The 21960-nt window shown below is 49.3% G+C and overlaps 1 protein-coding gene across 3 annotated transcripts in view; it reads right to left on the reverse strand.

Annotated features, from left to right (window-relative positions):
• Positions 1–21960, reverse strand: part of LOC126548499 (uncharacterized) — a 204959-nt gene that overhangs the window by 54619 nt on the left and 128380 nt on the right. For all 3 annotated transcript variants that reach the window (XM_055063851.1, XM_050196723.2, XM_055063857.2), the window contains exon 7: positions 20782–20973. In XM_055063851.1, coding sequence (XP_054919826.1) covers positions 20782–20973 — 192 coding nt within the window. The remainder of the gene's footprint in view (positions 1–20781; positions 20974–21960) is intronic.

Raw genomic sequence — 21960 nt, forward strand, 5'->3', positions numbered from 1 at the left:
ACGGCCACGGTGGCGCGCGCAGGGCCGCACATTTTTCTCGCCGGCCCGACTCGGAAGCCGGACAAAAGTCCGGCGGCGGGGGCAACGCGTAGTCATTACGGAGGTGCGTGTTTCTTCTTTCTTTTTTCCCTCCCCGTCCTGCATACGCGTCCGTATTGCTGGCAGTTTCTCGCTTAATTTCTTGTCTTTTGAGACGCTCGAAAGGTAAAACAAACAGTGCGTCTATAATACACCCCGTGCCTTATACTTGGCATGAGAACGCTGCGGAACCTACGCGTATAAGAGCGGTTATAAATAAGTCCCTCCGCGTGCGTTTCCCGCTGCGAGCTTATTATTATTATTATTATTATTATTATTATTATTATTATTATTATTATTATTATTATTATTATTATTATTATTATTATTGATCAGCGACGCTTTGTACGGAATAACCACTTCGTATATTGCAAATAAAACTCGCGGACGTAATGCTACGTGGAATACGCACACGATTTGCGCATTTGCGTGCTTTCGCAAAGCGACGTATACTTTGTCTTGGTCGGGAGCGGTGCGCTCTGGGACGTTTGCGGCACGAACGCGTCACTCCGATAGTTCGGTAGTAAATAATATATCGATGCGGGTTTGTGAGGCCATTCACGTAATAATTTTTTTCGTATTTTCGACGTAATAGTGTGAAACTAACCGCTACATGGCATTTTGTGACGCGTACCTATATGTTTCTTTCATATGCGACGCGCTACATTTTGGTCGCGATGTGCAAGGGGTGAGAGAAGAGAGAGAGATTCTTTAATGATGCGCTGGAGATGTCAGCCTAGTTGTTCGCTTGAACATGCTACTCCAGGTTGTGGGTCATGATTATGATATATATACGGTGATAAACAGTTCACAGCACAAACAGTCACCCTCTCCTTAGACTGTAAGCCGATTTACACCCTTAAGTGTGCAAATCAATCCATCAATCACACCCTTACACCTTCAAGAGCGTAGGAGAGCGAGTTATAGAGAGACAAGCATCCTTAAGTGCGCAAATCGGTTTACAGTGCAACGTTTTTGCGACGTCCGAAACGGTATGTTCCGTCGCTCGCTCAATCAGTGTTGATGGAGATTCCTTCAAACACGACGCACACCGATGAGAGCGACTTGTCGCTGTGTTGTCGTCGGCTTTGTATACATAAATGTTGGCTTACAATGAGGAAATTTGCAGGCGCAAGATAGAACAAGCTAACGTATGCTGAACAGGGAGTAATTGGAGATCGCTGGGAGAGGCCTCCATCCTGCAGTAGAGAAAAATAAAGGCTACTGAGACGATGCTGATGACGAAGCGCTGAAGTTCGACACGTGGAAACTAGTGTCATTTCAGCAAACATCGTGAGTGACCCCACATATGGAATAAGTCCATACAAATACGACAATCTCTTCGGGGAGAAAAAAAAAAACAATGTTCTATGGCTGGTTAGTTGGTGAGAGAACTCTATAAAACTGGGTTATATGTGTGTCTGTCCTTCCGTTACGCCGTCTTCGTCATCAAAGCTTTCCCTCATAATTTTCAGCGCGATCCTTTTACATATGCTGAAGAAAAACCAAAACTTTCCCCGCCGCTGGAAATCGAATACAGGACCTCGCGACTCTCTGCAGTCAGCTCCGTGCAGGAAGACTCTGAATGTTCGCCACGTAGAGGCCTGGGGTGCCGCCAGCATGCATTGCCTCGTGCTCAAAAGGTCGAATATCTCACCTTCAATGCGGAATGCCGGTCGGAGCCCAATCTATATAGCGCTCTCTCTCTCTCTCTCTCTCTCTCTCTCTCTCTCTTCCGACAGCGGACAGCTGCTCCAGTTGTCTCTATACGTGTTTTCGTGTGTGTGTGTGTGTGTGTGTGTGTGTGTGCAGCACGGCGAGAGCCGTAATCGTATGTACGAAAGCGACTCCCCCTTTCTATCTACTTATACACGGCGCGCGGCTTTCAGTGGAGCGCACTTTTATCTTTATCGCATTGCCCGCACTGTCTCCTGTCGCGAGCAAACGGGGTTAACGCGGTCGACCTCCTTGCTCAGCGGTCCCGCGACAAAATTAGCGACCACAGAGATTTCCCAAGCGTCGGGAGCGAGTGCACCAGGCAGGTGAGATATACCGAACCCCGTGGGAGGCCCAGAGGCTTAGAAGTCGTTACTGAGTCGCGCAGGTTTTTTGAAAAAAAGAAAGAAGAAAGACGCCACCGAGGCTTTCCGGGTGACCCAGTCGGCGGCGGGTTTTGGGAGAGTCGCTCTGATCGCGTCTCACGAGGAAGATCCGGCACTGTGTATACGCTTCAAAAACAGCACGTCATATCTTTTTTTTTTTCATTCACTCAGCAGTATTATCACGTAAGCCTACACCTTCTCACCACAGCAACACTCGCATTCTCTTCACGTACATTTATTTCTTGTCGCGCGCTCCTTGAGCAAGAAATGTCAGGAATGCACCACCATTTCACCGCGATCCACTCGATGCAGCATGTACAAAAGATGTACAAAAGCTTCAATTTGAGGAGAAACTGAATCGCCAAGTGAGATGCTCTGTGCACATAATTTTCTTTTTTCTTTCACGCTTCTTTTTTTCCCCACGTGTATAGACCTGCATCCCTGACACGGATGTGTTACGGTTGGTTTGCAGCCGTTACCGTGGCGGATCTTTCTGGTAACGTTCGCCTGGGATCCAGGCTTCGTAAGGTGCCGTAATGCAACGCACTCGAAAATTTACATTAACATTGTTGACATTGCTCAGCGTATTAACGGTCTGCACAGCGTCTTGCTCCCAGCAAAGCGTGTTGTTCGAAACTGTACCGCAAAGTGGTTATTACCACTGCGAAATGCTTCCGAACTGATCTTCCCTAAGAGCATTCAGGTGAATGTAGAGATGTTAGTAGCGCATCTGCACGCATACTTCTTTTACAGCACTGTTTCCATATGCCTGCGGTAGCGTGGCTTGGCGTTACCTGCTGTGGTGAAATTTGTTCACCCCAGTATGTATTCTCGAAAGCATTTACGAGGCGGCGCTCGCTGCATCTTTCAGACAACCAGCTCTTTTCGCCTCATGGGCTGGCACCTAGTATAGAGTCCACAAAAGTCTGTAGGTATCAGTAATCCATCGTTAGCGAAGCTGTTTCCTCCTGTAGTCATATAGAACTCGCTGCTCACTTGTAAACAGCGAACAACTGCAGCGATAAAGAGTCAACGATTTATAGCTAGCTGTCTTGAGCAAAGCACCAGAAGAAGTCACGAAGCACGAACGGACGTAGTGTCAGCACCTGGTGATCTGCCTCGGTCATTCACTGCTCCTGGCTATCACAAAGTACCAGTGTCATTCATCTCGTTCTTGTCTATAATAATTCTACGGTTTGGCGGAGTTTTTATAAGGTGGCCATTTCAAGTGTCTAGAGCCGTACGAAAAATTGGTGATACCTGCCTTTCTTTCTTTCCTTCCTTCCTTCCTTCCCCTTTTTCTCTTTCTTTATTATATGCACGTAAGGAGATGTAGGCGCCAGCTACTCGTCTACTCCGACGGCAAGAAAAAGGCCAACACACACAACCATTAAAAACCAAGTTCCTGCGAGCAGTTTACAAGTCGTGACACAAAAAACTGCTAGCTGATAATTCAAGTACACAAGCTAGGACACAAGTGCAGTGCAACCCACATATAATAATAATAATAATAATAATAATAATAATAATAATAATAATAATAATAATAATAATAATAATAATAATAATAAAGATCAAAAGTATAAATCCGCTATGAACATACAATGACCCATCTCTGGGATTTCTTTCTTTCTTTTGAGATTTTCCGTTACCTTACGACTTGTCCCATTGTATTTGTTGCGAAATATGGTATTCAGGTGTAATATGATAGCAGCTGGTATCACCTGACAGATATAAGCAAGTTCTTAACTTGACAGCGTAATTGAGGGATTGTTCGCACTGCTAGCACATTTCCTGTTGATGCAAGATGTGCCATGTATTAAAGTTCGTTTACCAACTTTTTATATTTCCACGCGTCTTCAAACGAATCTGGTGCACACTGGCATATCTTTACAATGTTTTGCCGGATGTTTCGGTGCCTTGAAACTCCTTCTGGAAAACTTCAACCCTCTGAAGTTAGCAGCTATCCAAATTTGCTCCTATAGTTGCTCGGTACATTTTTACAATGACTGCTCAATCGCGAAAGAGCTATCAGCGGAACATATTTGGCAAAACAATTTAAATTTTACTATGTCCATCATGTTATTTTTCGTAAACTAACATTACCTTGATCACGTGAGAGGAATTCACTCTTTCTTTATGAGGAAAATAACGAAGTGATATCAGTAAAAAATCGCAACAGCGCTAGCGTGCTAATTAATTCACGTTACCTGAAATTACCTGAAATCACCGTACAGCTGCTCTTCACCTAGACTCTTCACGAAGGTTAAGCTCTTCACCTTGCTATGTTTCTCTGTGGCTGTCTTATTGTTTGGCCAATTGATCAGCAACGTGAACTCATTTCTTCTAAGTAACGCTCGCGTTGGGACTAGTTGGAAAAGCATTACTGGAACACAGCGACGCAGCGTTTTACGAAACATACCAAACGTGAAATGACCATGAACGAGCAAAGGCGTCTAACAACTAGTTTATTTTGTCAATAAACACATGGAAACAGGTTGCTGTAAGTGCTTTCTCGTTCGTGTTCATGTTGCGTGTTTCGTAAACATTTGCAGAGCTTTTATACCAGTATATCGTCTGATGTTCTTTCTACCTACGGGCATTTCATACGAGAACGTCTCAGAATAGATTGAATCCGCGGCGAAGCAAACATAAGCAAATTATTGCGCGAAATTAATATTTGAGCGTGTTCGCAGAGCACACGGCAGTAATGGAGATAATGTCCAATGCGTGAGCGAGCGCCGTTTATATAGGGTCACTTTTCTCTTGACGCAATAACAACAACAAAACACCAACAAATAAAGAAGAGTATGTCGCTAGTTAGGATAGACACACGCTCCCTTCCAAAAGCGAAAAACAAATGTTTCATTTCACTCTCTTCTTTTTTTTACATTCTAGTGCGTTAAGCTTAGACCGGGATTAAGCCTGGACCTTAAGCCTAGATCCCAGTAGCTTCCGAAATATACAAGAACGCAAGGACAACCAACGGCGCTGTGTGCTTCAAAGCACGTCAATAGGAGAAGACAATACCCACAACACGTCACACGCGTTGTTCTCTCACCCATGTCAGGTATGCACGGCGAAGGCGCCGACGCGTCCACCGTCATCGCGTCCTCCTCCGAGTCGACGCCAGTCACAGTCGAGGCGAGTGCACCCTTCACAGCAAGCGACTCAGAAAAGCAATCCGGGCCTCGACCCTGTCACACTTGGACGACCAACACGCGGTCAAACTATGGTGCAGGTTGACACAATATCACTTCACTTTCGGCACTGTTGCGAATAGCGAACTTGATTGGGAATGAAATAAGAAAGGAAAAGAAATCAAATGGGCACGACAAATATTCATGTAGCGCTGGCACGAATCACTTCCCCTCCGCTGTATACGGCGCTATCCACCACGGCTCCAGCACCTCCACTCACCTCACGCACGACAATGTAGAATCGTCGGCGGCTGGTGCAAAAACAGGCAAGGTTCGAGGAAGCCGGCTATGACTGCTAACTCGTGAGAGTTCGCTGTCGGGTTTCTCTCTCTCTCTCCCTCTCTCTCGCTGTTTCTTTCTCATCCGCGAGTCTCACTGTGTCAAGCAAAGTCTTCGCGGGTAACTGGATACAGGCCCCCGCTTCCCTCGTTGCTCGTTGTCAGTAGGGCTTCACAACACTCTTCTTTCTTCGTGGCTTCGATGAGGCCGTGCTTCGGAGCACCGCGTTCCACGCGAGTTTCGGCGTCTCCACCCGTTCCCTCGCTGCCCGCGAAAAGAAAACAAAAAAGAAAGAAACACAGCTGCTTCTGTGCGCTCCGCCACCGCTGCTCGCACCACGTGCTTGTTCTTTCTTTTTCTCACGGCTTCTTCGAAAAACGAAACCAGGTTGGGATAAAACGGTTGTTTCGCGGGCGCGCCCCAAAGCACCGGGCACTTCTCCGCTGACACGCCGAGGCACGCCAGTAGTTCACGCCGCGCTCACCGAGAGCAGAAGTGAGCGTTAGCGAGCCGCGATCACTCGGATAAAACAGCAGCAAAGGCAGCAGGCACGAGCGAAGCCGGAGAAAGAGAGAGGGAGAGTGCGGGCGTGCAGGTAAGAGGAGGAGTTGGTGTTGCGGTGGCGCTTAGCTCGGGCGTGAGCTGATTTTTTTTCGAGGCGATATAGAGACGACGAGAAGAAAACGAGGTGATAAATGATGCTAAGCTGCCAGCGATAAACGGGGTCTTCTTGGTGTTCAGGTTGTGCTCCGACGGCGGTGAAGTGAAGCGTCGCCTGGCACCTTTTTCCTTCTGCTCCACCTGTCGTCTGCCTTTCGCTTCGGCGGCAGCGAGTTGCGTGCCCAGCTCTTCACGTAAGCGCCGAAAGACTCCCGTAAACGATGATTATTGGATGCCGCCACTCGAGTCACGAACGTGATGCCCAGCGATTCAAAATCGGCTAAGAGATGCCAAGTTTACAATAAACAAGTTGGACCGCATAGGAAACGTAGAACGCGGTCTGTGTTTAAGAAGAGTGACGGGAGATCGGAGAGAAAGAACGGAAGGCGATATCGAAAAACACACGGCGCTGAAGAACCAGGTGGCGAGGTACAGGTAGCGAGTCAGCGGTGCGATGCCACTTGTTCCCGAGTCGCTTTTCAACGTGACGACGACGACGACTCCGATCTGGCCCAGCGATCGCCGTCTTTGAAGAGAACGGCCGAGTCGTCCCTACTGATGCTGGCAGCTTCTGCTGGTGCTTCCAGGCAAAGCAGAAGCGAAGGAGCAGACGACGCACGTGCTTCGATAGCGATGCGGGCTCGTTCCGACACGACTCGTCGAGACGGGGACGACGTACGTAAAAACAAACAAACAAACAAAACGAAACGGAGAGAAGCGGCGGCGGAGGCTTCGCAGTCGTCAACACGGCCAACACGTGAGCGGAGTGAACGCACGCGCGCACGCGCACGAACCAGAAAACGCGACCACCATTCTCCACCGTACTACGCGCACTTCTCAGACGGCTGCGTCGCGAAGCGTAGGCACGTCGTCGTCCACGACGGCGAAGCGAAGACGGCCGCCCTCGGAGCGGCGCGGGCAGCTATGGCTTGAAACATTCCGACGGCGGCCCGGCTGCGGCGCACAAGACTCGCCGGCAGTTGCGCTCTAAATGTGAGGCACTCATTTTTGTTGTTGTTGGAGTAGCGCCGGCGTTGCGGCCTGTTGCGGCAGTTGCACGTCGCCAGTTTCCGCGGGGAAAGGAGGATAAGGAAAGGAGGATTGTGGAAGGGGAGGATCCCTGGGAGGAGGGATCCTCCCCTTCCTACGCTCCCCCCCTCCCCCCGTACTACAAGGAGGAGGAGGGTAACCGAACGGCCCGAGGATGCGAAATGAATCGCGAGATGATGGGTCCGAGGAAAAAGAGGAGCAGTTTGGTATCCTGTGTGCACTTCGTCCTGTCGACTTGAGCGGAATTCTTTAAAGCGGGGAGAATAGGAGTAGGGGGAGGGCTGGCTCGCGCTAGGCGCGACAGGTACGGGACTCTTAGTGAAGCGAGAGCCAGCCCTTTTAGGCGATTAACTTCAGCACTCGACCGAGACAATCCGACTGAATGAACAAGGAAGTGCGGGTCATGTGAGCAGCGATGTCAGGTGTGGTGTGGGCCTTCAGGCTGAAGATTCTTTGATTTCGTATACTGTGCGCTATGAATACTTATTTTTATCTCGTATTCACTATCTAGGAGTTATTGACAAACAATTCAGCAAGAAGGAGAGTTTGTCCACGTGAACTGCGCTTGAGAAATAAGCGATCGCTTGTGGTCCCGTTGCACTTTGTGCTGATTTACAAGGACCTCTCTTCGATTTGTATTGACTTGCTGTCAAAGAGCTACTCACGGGCTATTGTAGAGGGAAGCAGGATTTCCGCAAGCGGCAGCTGTCATTTAACCCAAATTTTGTTTAGATAAATACAGTCGGCAGGACATACACAAGATCCATAGTTTGGGTGCGCCCGGAGTACTGCCCCTGTCTCGAGAAGTTCATGCTACCTAACAACTAACATGTAGTACCAATACCGAAACTCTACCCTTTTGCACGCGGACTATGGTCAACAGACAACCGAAAAAACATTGTGTGTCAATTGTCCTGTATAACACATCAATCTCCAATAGTCGCCGGTTCACCCCACCTGGACGACGTACATCCGTGAGCAAAAGTATACGGACCACAGGGTTGCGGGAAAAAACTAAATTTTCTTGTAGTTAACATGCATAAACTTAAATTGACGAGTACACTGGAAAGTTCACAATGCCAAGTTTGGACTGCAGTGCCCAATTTCAAGTTGCACTCACGGACAGAGGAAAAAATCGGCTTTTTATCGGCCAATCCCTGGTCCGTACACTTTTTCTCACGGGTGTACCTTCCATAGAGTTCAGTACACTGAAGCTACGCAGTCAAGGAATTCGTCCACATATCTGCAGTCAGAGGCTGCGCATTTACACTGAGATGGGCGGGGCCACGCAATGTAGAGACGCCCATTACGAAAACCTCTTTCTTTAGAGTTTTGCAAATCTTGCATTGCTTTCTGAATGAACCTAACAGATAGGCGTGGGCACTATCACGCTGAAACGTGCGTAGAACATCGACGGCAAAGCGGCTTAAGTCGTGGCGGCGACAGAATGATTCGTCTTATTCGAACGGCCAACTTGCATTGCTGCTGTATGAATACTGGCTGTTCCTTTATACCCCAAAGGGCTTGTACCTTTACAACGCTCGCAGGGCACCCCGGCCGATACGGTATTGCGTACAACTCGCAGTGCATATAATAGCGTATATCGTGCCTTACTCACACATCACTGCCGATGGGGCGCCGCGGGCCTTCGCAGGGAGAACGCATGCAGTATATTGCCTCTTTGGCCTTGGCCGTGCTTCGTGTGCGTATTAGCATACACGAGACCTGGACGCGCGACGGCCAAAGAATGAAAAAGAAAAAGAAGAAAAAGTCGAGAAGCGCGGCTGCACTTTTATGGACAGGACTCGCGGCCGTGAGAGTAAGCCTTGCATCAGCATGCATTGTCATAGACATCTACTGAAGGCTGTTCCGGTCATAAACATTACGACCGCATACGCACACTGTAAGAACGCAAAGAAAACTATACACACATCGATGAAGCAGACTTAGATCGACATGTACTGTTGTTTGTTCGGGCTGTTTCAAAATGGTATACATTATGGATACTAACTACGGCTTGGACAACCGTTCCAAGAAGAAAGAAGAGAGACAAGCGTTATCTTACGTGACGCCCCGACCCACCTAATCCACGATATGGTGCGAGTGCGCGGTCTAAACAAAATCAGTGCTCAGCGATTGAAAAAACGCGATACTCGGGAGCGCGTGGCTGCCGGCACATATTGTGCCACCGGTGGGCACTGCATCGGGACACCACCGAGTTGATGCATTCTTTTTGGTAGCGCATAAAAGCATCGGCTGTGTCATTCACTGTGACTGCGCTCCACCCATCAGCGATCTCTAGATGTGCAACTCTACACGCATGTGCCGTGGGCCCATGTGCTTTGGGAATGCCAACGCCATGAGGAAGAAGGACTAGGAGGAAGGGGGAAGACAACAGCGGGAACCTCTGCAGCGGGGCGCCTCCCTGAGAGATGGCAAGCCACCCTCCTCAGCGAGGCACCCGAAGACCAGGAGTGGGCCGTCCAGTGGGCCAGGGCCATTGCCGAGGATCTCGGAAGATTTTGCTCGGGCGATGGTACCCTGGTAGCCTAGCCCCGGGCTCCAACAGCAATAGCCATTGTACAAATAAAGTTTATTCCTATCATATCCAATCCGTATACGGGCGTGGCAATTCCTTGTGCATGGGTGCGGACTTGAGAAGGCGATCTTGGGAAGGTCCCGACACTAGCTGTACCAGTACTGCGATTTTGGGACGCTCAAATTCCATACCGCCCTTCTAAATGGAACGCGCGTTTACACTGACTGGCCCGTACTGTACGTTCCTGCATGCAGGCGGTGCGTGCCGTGAGCACTGAAATAGCCCAGCCGCGGCCGAGCATTATCGGCCCGTCGAAAAATTTACAACTCTCCCTAAGATCGGGGTGAGGGCGGCAGGCTCCGGCAACGCCGAAAAAGAAACGAGCCGGGCGGTTCCGGCCTTATTTACCCCGTTGCTTTTTTGACCGATAAGGCTACCATACATACTGTATATCACGCGAATCAGTCGGCTGAATGAATTTCCCACTTCTCCAGCCGCTTGCTTCGAGCGCAGTTTGACTCGTATTGGAACTATTTATAGATACAGCGGAAACTCGATACGGGACTCTATACCTGCCAAGAGTAAAAAAACAAGTGCATACGTTTCGGTCACCTTGCTATACGCCGTTGTTAGCAATGTTGCACCTTTCCTTCAGCGATATCATAGCATCCCCCAAACCTCCGCTTTTCCCCCCGTTTGTTTACAGCACGGTATAGTGGTACCAGCCTATAAAGGCTATTTCCTGCTCACTTTTGTTCGTGCGCTATACTTTTTACTCGGCAGTGTTGTAGAGTGTACATTCCCTATGAACTGCAGCGCTTACTCTATTAAACTATCCGTCTGACCGAACTGAAAAAAAAAAAAACAATACACTTAGTCACCTTCGCCTAAGAGTAAAGCACGCAAACGCGGAAAGCTCGTAATCCGACCGACGCGTAAGATAAGGTCGCGCACACGAGAGGAGTCGATCGAATCGCCGAAAGAGAAAACAAGCTTAGAGAAAGGAAGGTATGCGAAGAACAGCTGCCTTTCTTTCTCTTCTTCTTTTCTTTTTCAAAGTCCGCGGCCTCGTTTAGAACCGTCCTCTGAAAAGGCCATCGACGTGTGCACACCTTGTTACGCCGCCGCCGCCGACCGGTGTGGTCTATACAACTGAGTCGGCCCGCATGCGTTTGGAAAGAAGTCAAGCGCGACTTTTACTGCTGCTTCTTTTTCTCGTGGAAACCGCGGGACCGTGAGGGCGGGAGGCCGGTTTCGAAGCTTGCGCTCTGTTATGACCTGACGAGCAGGGTATATCCCACCGGCAAGTGCACGTACCCACACACACAAACGTAGCTGAGGGAGAGCCCCCGTGGCAGCAAATAGAACGCTATGCACGCTGCCTCGTATAGCTTCGATGACCTTTTGCCACGGTCGGTGCACGTCTCTCTCTCTTCCTTCTTGAGACCGACGGGCAGCTATAGCGACGGCTTCCTCTGATCCGAAGGCGAACGAACGGTGACTGACACACGTCTGTAAGGCGGCTGAACCCTGGCCCGAAGTACGGCACGCTTGCTTGCTTCCTTGCTTAGTTCTTCCCACCTCGGACGCTGTGGTGCGTAGTGTATCAGTATATGCTTTCCTGACCGATTGCTCGTTTTCTTTTTCTCTTGGCCCCCTCGAACGCTGCGGCGTGTAGTATAAGCTGGTTTGATCGAAGCGCCTGTCCATCATACTTAGTCTTGAACTTTCCCTGTCCACTAGCTCGGCGCATCTGGTTATTCGGCTTTGTTAGTCATCGCGGGCCTCGAGAGTGAGATTGAGCGCGGTTCTAAGTTAAGACTGATCCGCCCGACTCTCTCGTATATGGGTTCCTCACTGTGTGCCTCGTCTTTCGGCGTTGTGAACGCTTCGCACCCTACATTACGGTTTTATCTCTGACGGATACAAGCCAGGGCCGATTCGCTGCTTCGCTCACGCCCACTCGGTCGCTGTAGCATACTGACGGGTCGTCAGTTAGGACGGGACTATATAGCCCCATGTATTCCAAATTCCTAATTTCGAATTAATTTCGTTTGCAGCAGAAAGATTCAGTGAGAAACTTGCGTGCGTATTATAAAAATCCAGTAAGTGTCGTGTTGTATATATAGGTGGGCAGAGTCGTGTGCCATAATATAAAAAGAGTCGATGATGTTACGTAGCACTGACGTAGCCTAATGCTACTCCATTTTTTTCTTTTGTTACGTTGTATTTTTGTCGCCATTCATTTCCATGTATTTCTGTTTGCCTTCACTTTTACGTTTTGCGGATTCCGCCAGTTACATGTTCTTCCTTACGCTGCATATTGCTCTGGAGGGTTTTTGTTCAGTGTCGTTGTTGCGGCAGGCAAGCTTTTGTTCAGGTGCACATTTTACCTGACATACCTTGGATTGTGATGCATCGTGAACAAGAAGGAAAGAAAGAAAGAAAGAAAGAAAGAAAGAAAGAAAGAAAGAAAGAAAGAAAGAAAGAAAGAAAGAACAACTGGTGATACAGTCGCAGTAGTAGTTATCACTTGGCGATCCGTGATCAGTGCGCCGCGGGAACTAAAAGACGACAGTGTTCTTGCAACTTCTTTATGCGATAGGAACAGTACATTTCCAAGCTCTACCTTTGATGATTTCCTGCAGCAATACAGTGTGACGAACCATTTACTTTACACGACTGTCACTGTTATCGTTTTGGAACTTTACCCTCACACTCTTGAAGCGCACCTTTCTCTTCTTGACAGGCGCGTTAATTAGCGATTCACTGACGGCTCGGACGTAGTCCCACTCGACAAGCTGGTTAGATGGATTGGTTTTGCAGTGTTTAACGACCACGAGTCTATATTTGGTCTACGAGAGATGCGGAAGGTGGTTCCATCGCCTCCATCGAAACGTGACCGCCGTGACTGGTAGTCGCACCCGCGACCTCATGCATCGTACATATGGTGCACAACAGTATAGCGCCTCTTAGCCTCTAAGCTATACTATTTAAAAAAAAAGAAAAGGACGTAGTAGTTACTACTGAGTGTCACGCCATTTGCCACCTTAGTTTAGCGGCAGTTGGCAACGATAGAGTTAGTAAGATAACAGACCAAACAAGGTAGTCACTGTTACTAATGAGTCTCAGCTACCAATCCAAAACGCCGTTAGCACCACCTGATACAAGGATTCTCACCTCTGCTGCATATATCTGCCCGGATGTGGCGTATTCCACAGCGTGTTCGATGTATGTGTTATAGAATAAAAACTTTGGATGCGGTGGTGCCATCTGCGTTCGGAATCAGTAGCTCAGACCCATTACAGTAATAGCGACCACCTTGTTTAGTCGGTTATCTTACTAACTCTATCGTTACCAACGGCATTTATACTAAGGTAGCGGATGGCGTGACACTACATAGGAACTACTACGTCCTCTTTTTTCATTCTTCGTTTCTTTCTCTCTCTCTCTCTCTCTCTCTTTTGAGAGTGTACCGCGCCGTGAGAGACTTGCAGATTGAAAGTTGTACCGGGTGCCCGGCAGAAATGCTTGATTCGGCGGTCGCCTTTGAAAGCCTTTGCGCTGAAGGAACGGGGCTCATTATTTTCCCACGTTCGGAAACGGCCAGCCCGTAGGGCACGGAAAACGCTATAACTACAGTCGACTCCGAGAGCCACTCATTTCATTTTGTTTTTCTTCAGTAGGATCGCTCGCACTGTATAAACACACGATCGACCAAAAATAGACTCCGCCACCAACCCCCCCCCCTCCCCCCCCTCACATTGCAGGAACGTGGGAGAAGGATTCAGTTTTTCATTTTCCGTAACCTGGCCACCAGCGCCGCATTAATATGACAATCGCGTTGTTGGGCCAACCCCTCGCGGCGTCACAGCAGTTCTCTTCCGTACTTATCTTTCGTCATTATGGCCTTCGACTGAACGCCGGCGGCAGGCATTAACCCCGTCGACGCCGGTCGAGGGAGGCGCCGGCAAGGGTCCAATTGTTTCGGCGGTATCACACGGTGCACCGAGCGAAACGCGCCCAGCCTCGCGAGCGAACTTGTGGGAGCCATCCGAACGAGCAAGCAGCGAGCGGACCCATATGGCGCTATAGTGAGACGGACAGAGACGGACACGTATGCGTCGATGCCGTCAAGACGAAAGCAAAATGCTATCGCACCCCTTCCACCTCTCCCCTCACCCCTTTCTTCGACGCTCTAAATGTGTACGCGGCGTGGTCGCATCGAGACAATGGCGAGTTTCGTGTGAAGCAAGATAAAGATACCTCGCTGGGCACGAGCCATGCACCTATACCGCGCAGAGTTGCTGTGTATACACAGGCATCGAGCCGAGATGTGTTCTGCCGCTGAACTTCCCGGCCAGATGTCGTTTGCCCTGGTGTTACAAGTATATGTATGTCTACTTCGAAAGCGTGCCCGCATTCGTTGTGAACCTGATCGCCTTGTCGCCTTGCGTGGTGTGTGGCAGCTACAGGGGGGAGGGCGAGGGGGGGATGAAAGAAGAAAAAAAAAACACAATATATCCTTGACGACCGCGGTTTATGACCTGCGGTGGCCTGACTGCAGCGACGGGGCAGGATTGGTCTCGGCGCACGCATTTGTAACGAGCCTCACGAATCCCGCAAGTACAATGCCAAGGCTGAATCGAGTGGCGTTCGATTGCGGAGGCGATCTGGTCCACCACGTGGTGTGACTGCCAATAATTGCCGGCGCATTACTGGTAAATTGATCAAACTAGGTCATTCGTTGTCGCTCCGCTAAATAATAATCCAAAGCCGCAATCAATATGGGACAGATGACATCGCTCACGCTGCGCTGGGAACAAGAACGTCTTGGTCATTAGTAAACTTGTGTTGCGCCGGCTACTTCATTCGTACGACGTGTGTGACCGAAGCAAAAAAAAAAAAAGGAAGAAGAACACTCAGGCGCAAATAATTTGGAGAGATTTAACTTGTTTGAGGCGTCATGTGCATGCTTCATGTACCATGAACAAGTAACTGTGGGCTCATTCACTCCCGCAAGGTACTTTGCATGTTTTCGTGCTATTGGCGGCGAGGAGTTACGGAGTCGCCATCTATCGGAAGCGTCTCGCTGGCGTAGTATGAGGGATCACGTGGCGCGCTCCTCATAGGTTTTGCTGTCAGCGCTCACTGAAAACACCATGCTTGAGCTCTCCCGGATATTTCTGTAAGTACTTTCGAAAAAAGAGAAGTTTTTTACAGTCTAAATAATAATCTTGGGCAAACTGAAAGCACACTATCGTTTACAGACGCTATCTCTTTACGGAATACGTATAGCGAACGTGACTGCGCGCGGTCACCGCGATGGAGTCTCCCGAACCGGCTTCTTGCGTGAAAGGTAGGTAAACGGCGTGAGCAAACTATGGTAAATATGTTCTTATAGTGTTTGTATAACTAAATGGAGCGTAATAGAACGAAGCCTCAATGCAGCGATCGCGCAGATTCGCAGCGACCGACTGCGCGTCTGCATGCTTGTCCGCGCACTGTTTCGCTTTCTCCGCGCGCGCGTTTTCGCACCGTGCCATGAGCTTTAGGCCGCAGAATATGAGCATTTGACAGTACACAAGCAACCATTGTTGCGTGGGCGCTATCAGAGCTGTTCAAAAATAATTTCATTGTAGAGACTTCGACGCCTACGGGGACTGTGATGTGCCGTCGCGACGATTCAATCTTTTTTTTTCTCTTCTAAATTCTTTGACCTTTCAATATTATTTCTCGAGTTGTGTCGCACTGTATATTTATCGATGTTCCCAGCGTGCAATTTCTCGCTGCCCCTTTTTTGTAATCCAGTGCATTAATTCATAACACAAACATGACCATATGCCATGCTTTGTTTAAATGTGCTTCTTACCACTGCCTTTCCACTCCACTGAACTTGCCAGTATCTATAGCATCGACAAGTTCATAGACCAAACCGTCATGACATTAGTCGGGCAGCGGACTCGGGCGAGCGTCTCATTGCGCGTTTTCAGAACATCGCAGACCGGGCGCCGTAGCAGAAATCTTCCTCGCGTCTGTGCTTGCTGCATGCCCGAGTTGTAGCCGATGACTGTTTGCCAGTTTTATGTTTCGCGAGCCAAGCTTCACGCAGCTTCATGTCCTGCGGCTACGTGTGAATAAGGCTGACACCGGCCTCCGTTACGTGCGTCCGGCCCTGCGGCACCGAGCAGTAGCCTACCATGTTGCGCGCCTTCAAAGGCAGCCACTACCTATTGTAGTGCTTTCAAGCGTTGTAAAGGAGACACTCGAAGCGGGAAGATTTCGCCACTAAATGAGGACCGCAGCGCACGAGGGAATTTAAACTCGTTTTCGGCTCGCTTCGGCGCTCCCGAAGCAGCCGACGCGGCCGCTATGTCCACGTGATCCCTCCTAGCACGTCACGCCGACGGTGGCGCCAGCTTTTCTAGTGGTGGAGCTCGAGGCCAATACCCTCTTCAGTGTCCTTCATGTTTTTTGCGGTTGCGCACGTCGTTCATTCATTCATTCATTTAATTTGCTTTGCGGTGAGAAGCAAGTGATCCCCACCTAACGGCACCAACCTCTCCTTTGAAATAGCTTAAATAATGCGACGTTCAATCGTGGGCCCCATGCAAGAACATTTATGGACAGGTCAGTGTTGATTAGTTATTAATATTTCCCGGTTCTTGAAATGAGTTTCGATATAGTAATCATTCGCGTGACATCTAATAAGCAGTACTGCTGCTCTATTCGCAGTTTCCACTGTGCTTCTGGAGATTAGAGCGAACGGAGATAACGCGTAACTATTCCTCTTGCTGGCTAACAAGGTGGCGGCTTCGATGACGTCAGCGCATGTCCCCCTGCTGTTGCTGTCCCGTTAGAACACGAATAAAGAACTCACGGGCCCACAGCTGCACTTGAGCGATTGTAATGTAATTAGCATTCAACTGGAGCAGCTAACTCAAGCCTCCTATTATACGGCCTCCGTGGCTGGCCCGGGTAACATACCGTATAAAAGAAGAGAGAGAGAGAGAATGAAGAGGAAAGGCAGGGAGGTTAACCAGATATGAGTCTCCGGTTTGCTACCCTACACTGGGGATGGGAAATAGGGGTCAGAAAGATGACAGAGAGGAAAACGAAAAAAAAATAAAAAAAAGGGAACGCGCACACATGGAGACACACACACAAAAGGCGTTCCAGTTAAAGTCGTTCACACAGGCCGGTAGATCGCAAGAAGCGCAAAAGCGCTTGCACGGCCTTCTTGTGTGAAGGTAGGTCCTTTCGATGTTGACAGTAGACATAATGTCCAGTGGTATCAGTACAGGAAGCGTTTAAAGCCCTGGTTTGCGCTTACATAAAAGCATCGGAAGAATGTCAGAAACTTACCAAAGGTTACCAGAACGTCAGTGGAGGTCGTTTGTTATAGTAAGAACGCAATATTTCAGAAGATTTCAGCTCTGTAGACGTCCTCAGTTTGGTCACGGAGAATATATATATTCGTGCAAAAAACAAACGAAATTATTTTTCATCAAATTATTATGTGGCAAGTTACCAAGCAGTTGGTCTCGTAAACTATCTACAATAGAGAACTTGCTGCGGCACACACAAAAAAAAATGAATTGTATATCTTTGTTTCTTTCGCTTCTGTTTTTAAAGAACGATTACGGTGCATAACACTGAAAGAACTATTGCACAGAGGCGCGACAGGTAGGTTTTCGCGAGAGCGCGAGCCCCCGAGTCGCACCGTAAAAAATAAAGAAGAAAAAGGAAAAAAAAACGAGATGTGGTCGTTTTCGTACATAATCATCGCCATCATGCGTGATTCTGTTTACTGCGCCCAACCCAAGCACTTACTGATCGTCTCAAGTTATCCCTGTCTTGCGAAAACCGCGCCCACTCAACACCCACTGGAGCTGGTAGCAGCGACCTCCTGTGACACTTTGTCCAAACAAGACTTGTTGAAATATTCCCGCGGGAAACAAGCTTTCTCGCATTTCCTCTTGAAGTGCTTAATAAGCTTATAAATCGCAGAGTTCTTTTGTCCTTGTTGTTGAACGCGTCGCCACGGCATTTTGCTCCCGGTGCAGTTCCGAAATTCCTAAATACCCGGCGAATCCAGTAACGTTATGTTTCCAGCTATACGTTTCTGTCTCGTGCTAAACCTATCTGTCCACAACCCAGCGCCCTTACTGCTTCCTTGTAATGAGCCTTGGTCGATTAGCAGTCCCGGCCGGCAAAATATAGACCGGAACTAAGATGACTTACACTCAACGCGTACGCTTGTGCTGCGCTAATTGCGACGACAGCAGACCGCAGCGTCAACGTGACGAAACCCGCCGAGAAAAAAAAAAAAAAGCCAGTCAGATTGCGGCGCAGTGACGCCAAAGCTCATGCAGTCGGCATCACTGCCACCGACATACACAGGCCACTCACGCAAGGAGACTTCGAAAGCGGTAGCGGTCGGGCCGCCACTTCCACGGGAACACTGCGGGCACACGCAACACGTTGCGACTGCGGCAGCGCGCACCAGGTTATACGCAGGTACCGAGTCCGAGTTCCGGGGTGGTTGGGGGGGAGGGGGGGGGGGGTGTGACGCGCATTCATTAGGCACGCCCGATCGACCGCTACCCGCCGTCATGCGTCGCTGTGTTGCGTCGTTCTGCCGGAATAAGTGCGCGCTCTCGCGTCCTCTCCGCGATAAGCGTGCACACGCATGTGCGTGCGTGCGTGCGTGCGTGTGTGCGTGCGTGTGTGTGTGCGTGCGTGCGTGTGTGTGTGTGTGTGTGTGTGTGTGTGTGTGTGTGTGTGTTAGTGCGTGTGCGTGTGCGTGCGTGTGCGTGTGTGCGTGTGTGCGCGCGCGGGCGCGTAATCGCGGTCGTGTCTGTTCGAACCGCCTGTGGCCCGAAGAAACAGAATACACGTTGCAGTGCGGCTTCCGGGGAGCGTCGATGGGTGTAGTGTGGGCCCGAGTTTAGCTGGAACGCTGCGGAAGCATAAGCCACGTGGGAAACTTCGTAAAGTTCGGGGGGAAGCATTCAACGATAAAATCGTGTCGGAAGGCGACAGGAGACCAACGACGTGGAAAGAAAGGTTGGCTGCTCGCGGACGCGTATCCGCGCTATACATTGTTCGTGCCAGCAGGGCAGACGAGTGAAATGCACACGGCGATTTTTTTTTTTCAAATAGCGGGAGAGAAGAACGACGCTGTTTCGCGGTTCAAGCCAATTTGTCTTTCTTTTTCCTTTTTATTTGCCTGCACTGGGTGGTAGGCTTGGAGGCACGCACGCGCGAGGGTTGTTGCTTTTCTGTTCTGCCTAGCACGCCACCGAGTGAAGTCTCGCTCTTGTGCAAAATAAATTACGAAAGATTACGACACTAACACCGCACGGCTCTGTTGGAATTTAAGCAGAGCTACTCTTCTTGCTATTTGATGGTGCACCTGGATTACGTGTCTGTGGTTCACCGGTTTCCGGCAAGATTACGCAAGGCAGTGTTGAAAGGCTGCGCCAACGACAATCTTCTGAAGACATGGTAGGGCATAGTCACTGCATGCATTGTAGTTGCGTGTGCTTTCTCTATTTCTTCCTTTCTTGTTCTTTTTTTATACAGGCACCGGCAACTTTAGTAAGCAGTCGAATGAGAGGACACTTCGCCTTTCTCAATGAAAGCGGTTGCGAATAATAAAGAACTGTTCTGCGAGTGACCGCGTGGCAGCGGTAATTTGCCTCTCTTCTAGCTGCCTGCATGTCTGTGACTTGTTTGCCTACTACTGGATATCTCCAGTGTACGGGATGACTGCGTCAGACGTATTTATTCGCAAGACGAGGTGAGGGATGCACACCGCCTTCCTTCTCCTTCAATTTCGAAATCACTGTCAGATCGTACGTGCAGCTGTAGCGGTGGTTATACACTACTTCCCTAGTTTACGGAGCCAACTGTATAAACAACAGAGGGCGATCTTTACCGCGAGGCATCCCGTCCTCGCAGGACGCAGATAGGCAACCTATAGTGACCGTTTCTGTGAGGAAAGTCTCGCTCAACGCAGCAACTGTTTATATGGTCGCCTTGGATTAGTAGCGCTTAGCCAATAGTAGTAGTACGTCTACAGCAACACGAGTAATGTCCGAACACTCTCTGCCCTCTAAATCAAGCGCATGCTAAACGAACATGTTGGTCAGCCTCCTCAACATCGCCCTCAGCTCTCCCTCGAAGTCCCCAGATTTATGTGCCCCCGAAGCAACAAGCGGCAAGCCAACTTTGCAAAATAAACGTGTTTTGCTTGTCTTGAATGGGACATGTTTTTATGAGTGGTTAAGGGGGCAGCATTTCGCATATTCATTTAATTTTGTCGCAGCGAGAGGCCAGTCACGGCGATTGCGCGATCATAGCTTCATGTCAGGCAGGGACCATGGACCCAATTATTATTATTATTTGTTTTGAACACATATACCCATATACACAGGTATCCTTTATAGGTAACCTTTATAGGACCCAAAAAGAATATAAACTAAAAAGAATAATCGAAAAATACGCACCCTGCTCTCGATCCATCGTATTCTACAACAATAGGGATGGAATGTAGATGTCAGGGTGAGAAGTTGATAATTACGTGGTGAATTAAAATGCGCTACTCAGCAACAAGTACCACGTGTCCTGCATATCATGTTTGTACGTTCTCGTCGTTTGGCGGCGCGCTTCAATAGAACACGTGCAGTAGACTAGCCCCACCCATAGCCCTTCCTGAGCATTACTCTGATGAGATTGTGTCTGAAGAGCTACACACTGTTCGTGGAGGTCGCCACCTATCGACAGTCCGCGTCGTGTACGCATTGTCCAGTAGTGGGCAACAGGCGTCGACTGTCAACGACGTGCGTCCCGTAAGGCGTGTACTCACATGGATTCGGATTTTCCTTTCGCATGCGCCGCTCGTAGCGCGACATCTTGATGCGTGGGTAGAGGGCACTGGCCGATCGTACCAGGCGCAGACCGGCCCGGTCCGCAGATGCCAGGGTGGACACCTTGCCTCGCATGTGGCTCTCGGACAAGTTGCTGCACGAGATGCTCTGCGGCTGCTTCATGTGAGTCTCTGCAAGGCAAGCAGACACACACCACGAGTTCTAGAAAACGGCAAGTGCGGAGACAGTTCGTTCAGCGAGTCTTCTTAAGCCAAAGTCGCATATACTTCTGTCGCATACAGAACAATTCACACGGTCGCCAACCTGCGATATGCGCGATGACCTAATACATGAGTGTGCACCAGCTTTGCGGCTTCCTCAATCTTCTTTGAGTTTATGTGGCCACCCGTCTATGGCACCCTGTACTCGGACTTTCGAGCAGCGCTAGTACCCCTTCGCAACGAAGGCGCACTTAGACTTCCTACGGGACATTGGTCTCGAATAGACACTCCAGCTGTATGTTACATAATGTGCATGTGTTTGTTATGTACGCGAGTGGCTATGTATGAGTGAATCATTTCACGAGTCACCCTCTTCATCTGTAGGTGCAATGATTCTCATCCCACACACTTGAGAGGTGAACTACTGTTTCAAAACCGGCCAAAGCTGCCACGTTAACCGAGTTTGCCGGGACCTTCGATGTCACTGCAACAGAGACGGCGGACGAACGCTAAGCAAAAGACGGCATACAATCAGAGTTGCAGCATCTGTGACTATACGTACCATTACCTACACACCTGGTGCACGGTTACAAAGCCGCCAATAAGTGTCTCTCTTGCAAGGCAACCAGAAAGACTCAGAGCACGCCCTTCGGTAATTAGCCTATAGAGCACTGAAGTTCTGAATAAAGAAACTTCAAGCCTGCTAATACAGCATGTCTTTATTTCGGCGGGGGCTGTCCGTATGTGACAGTGTTTTTGCGTGGCCATATTACGTCAATGTCTTGTAGTGCACGAAAATAACTTTAGTTTCTGTAATGCATTTAAAAGCCAGTCGACCGAATCTTCGCATCTGGGCCAACGGGAACAGCGAGCTCGACTAAACCCACACTTGTGCAGTTTGAAGGTTCCGGCAAGTACAAGAGGCAGGATTTTCTTTCTGGAGGTACCACCAGTCTG

Source organism: Dermacentor andersoni, chromosome 3, assembly GCF_023375885.2.
Source record: "Dermacentor andersoni chromosome 3, qqDerAnde1_hic_scaffold, whole genome shotgun sequence".
NCBI lineage: Eukaryota > Metazoa > Arthropoda > Arachnida > Ixodida > Ixodidae > Dermacentor > Dermacentor andersoni.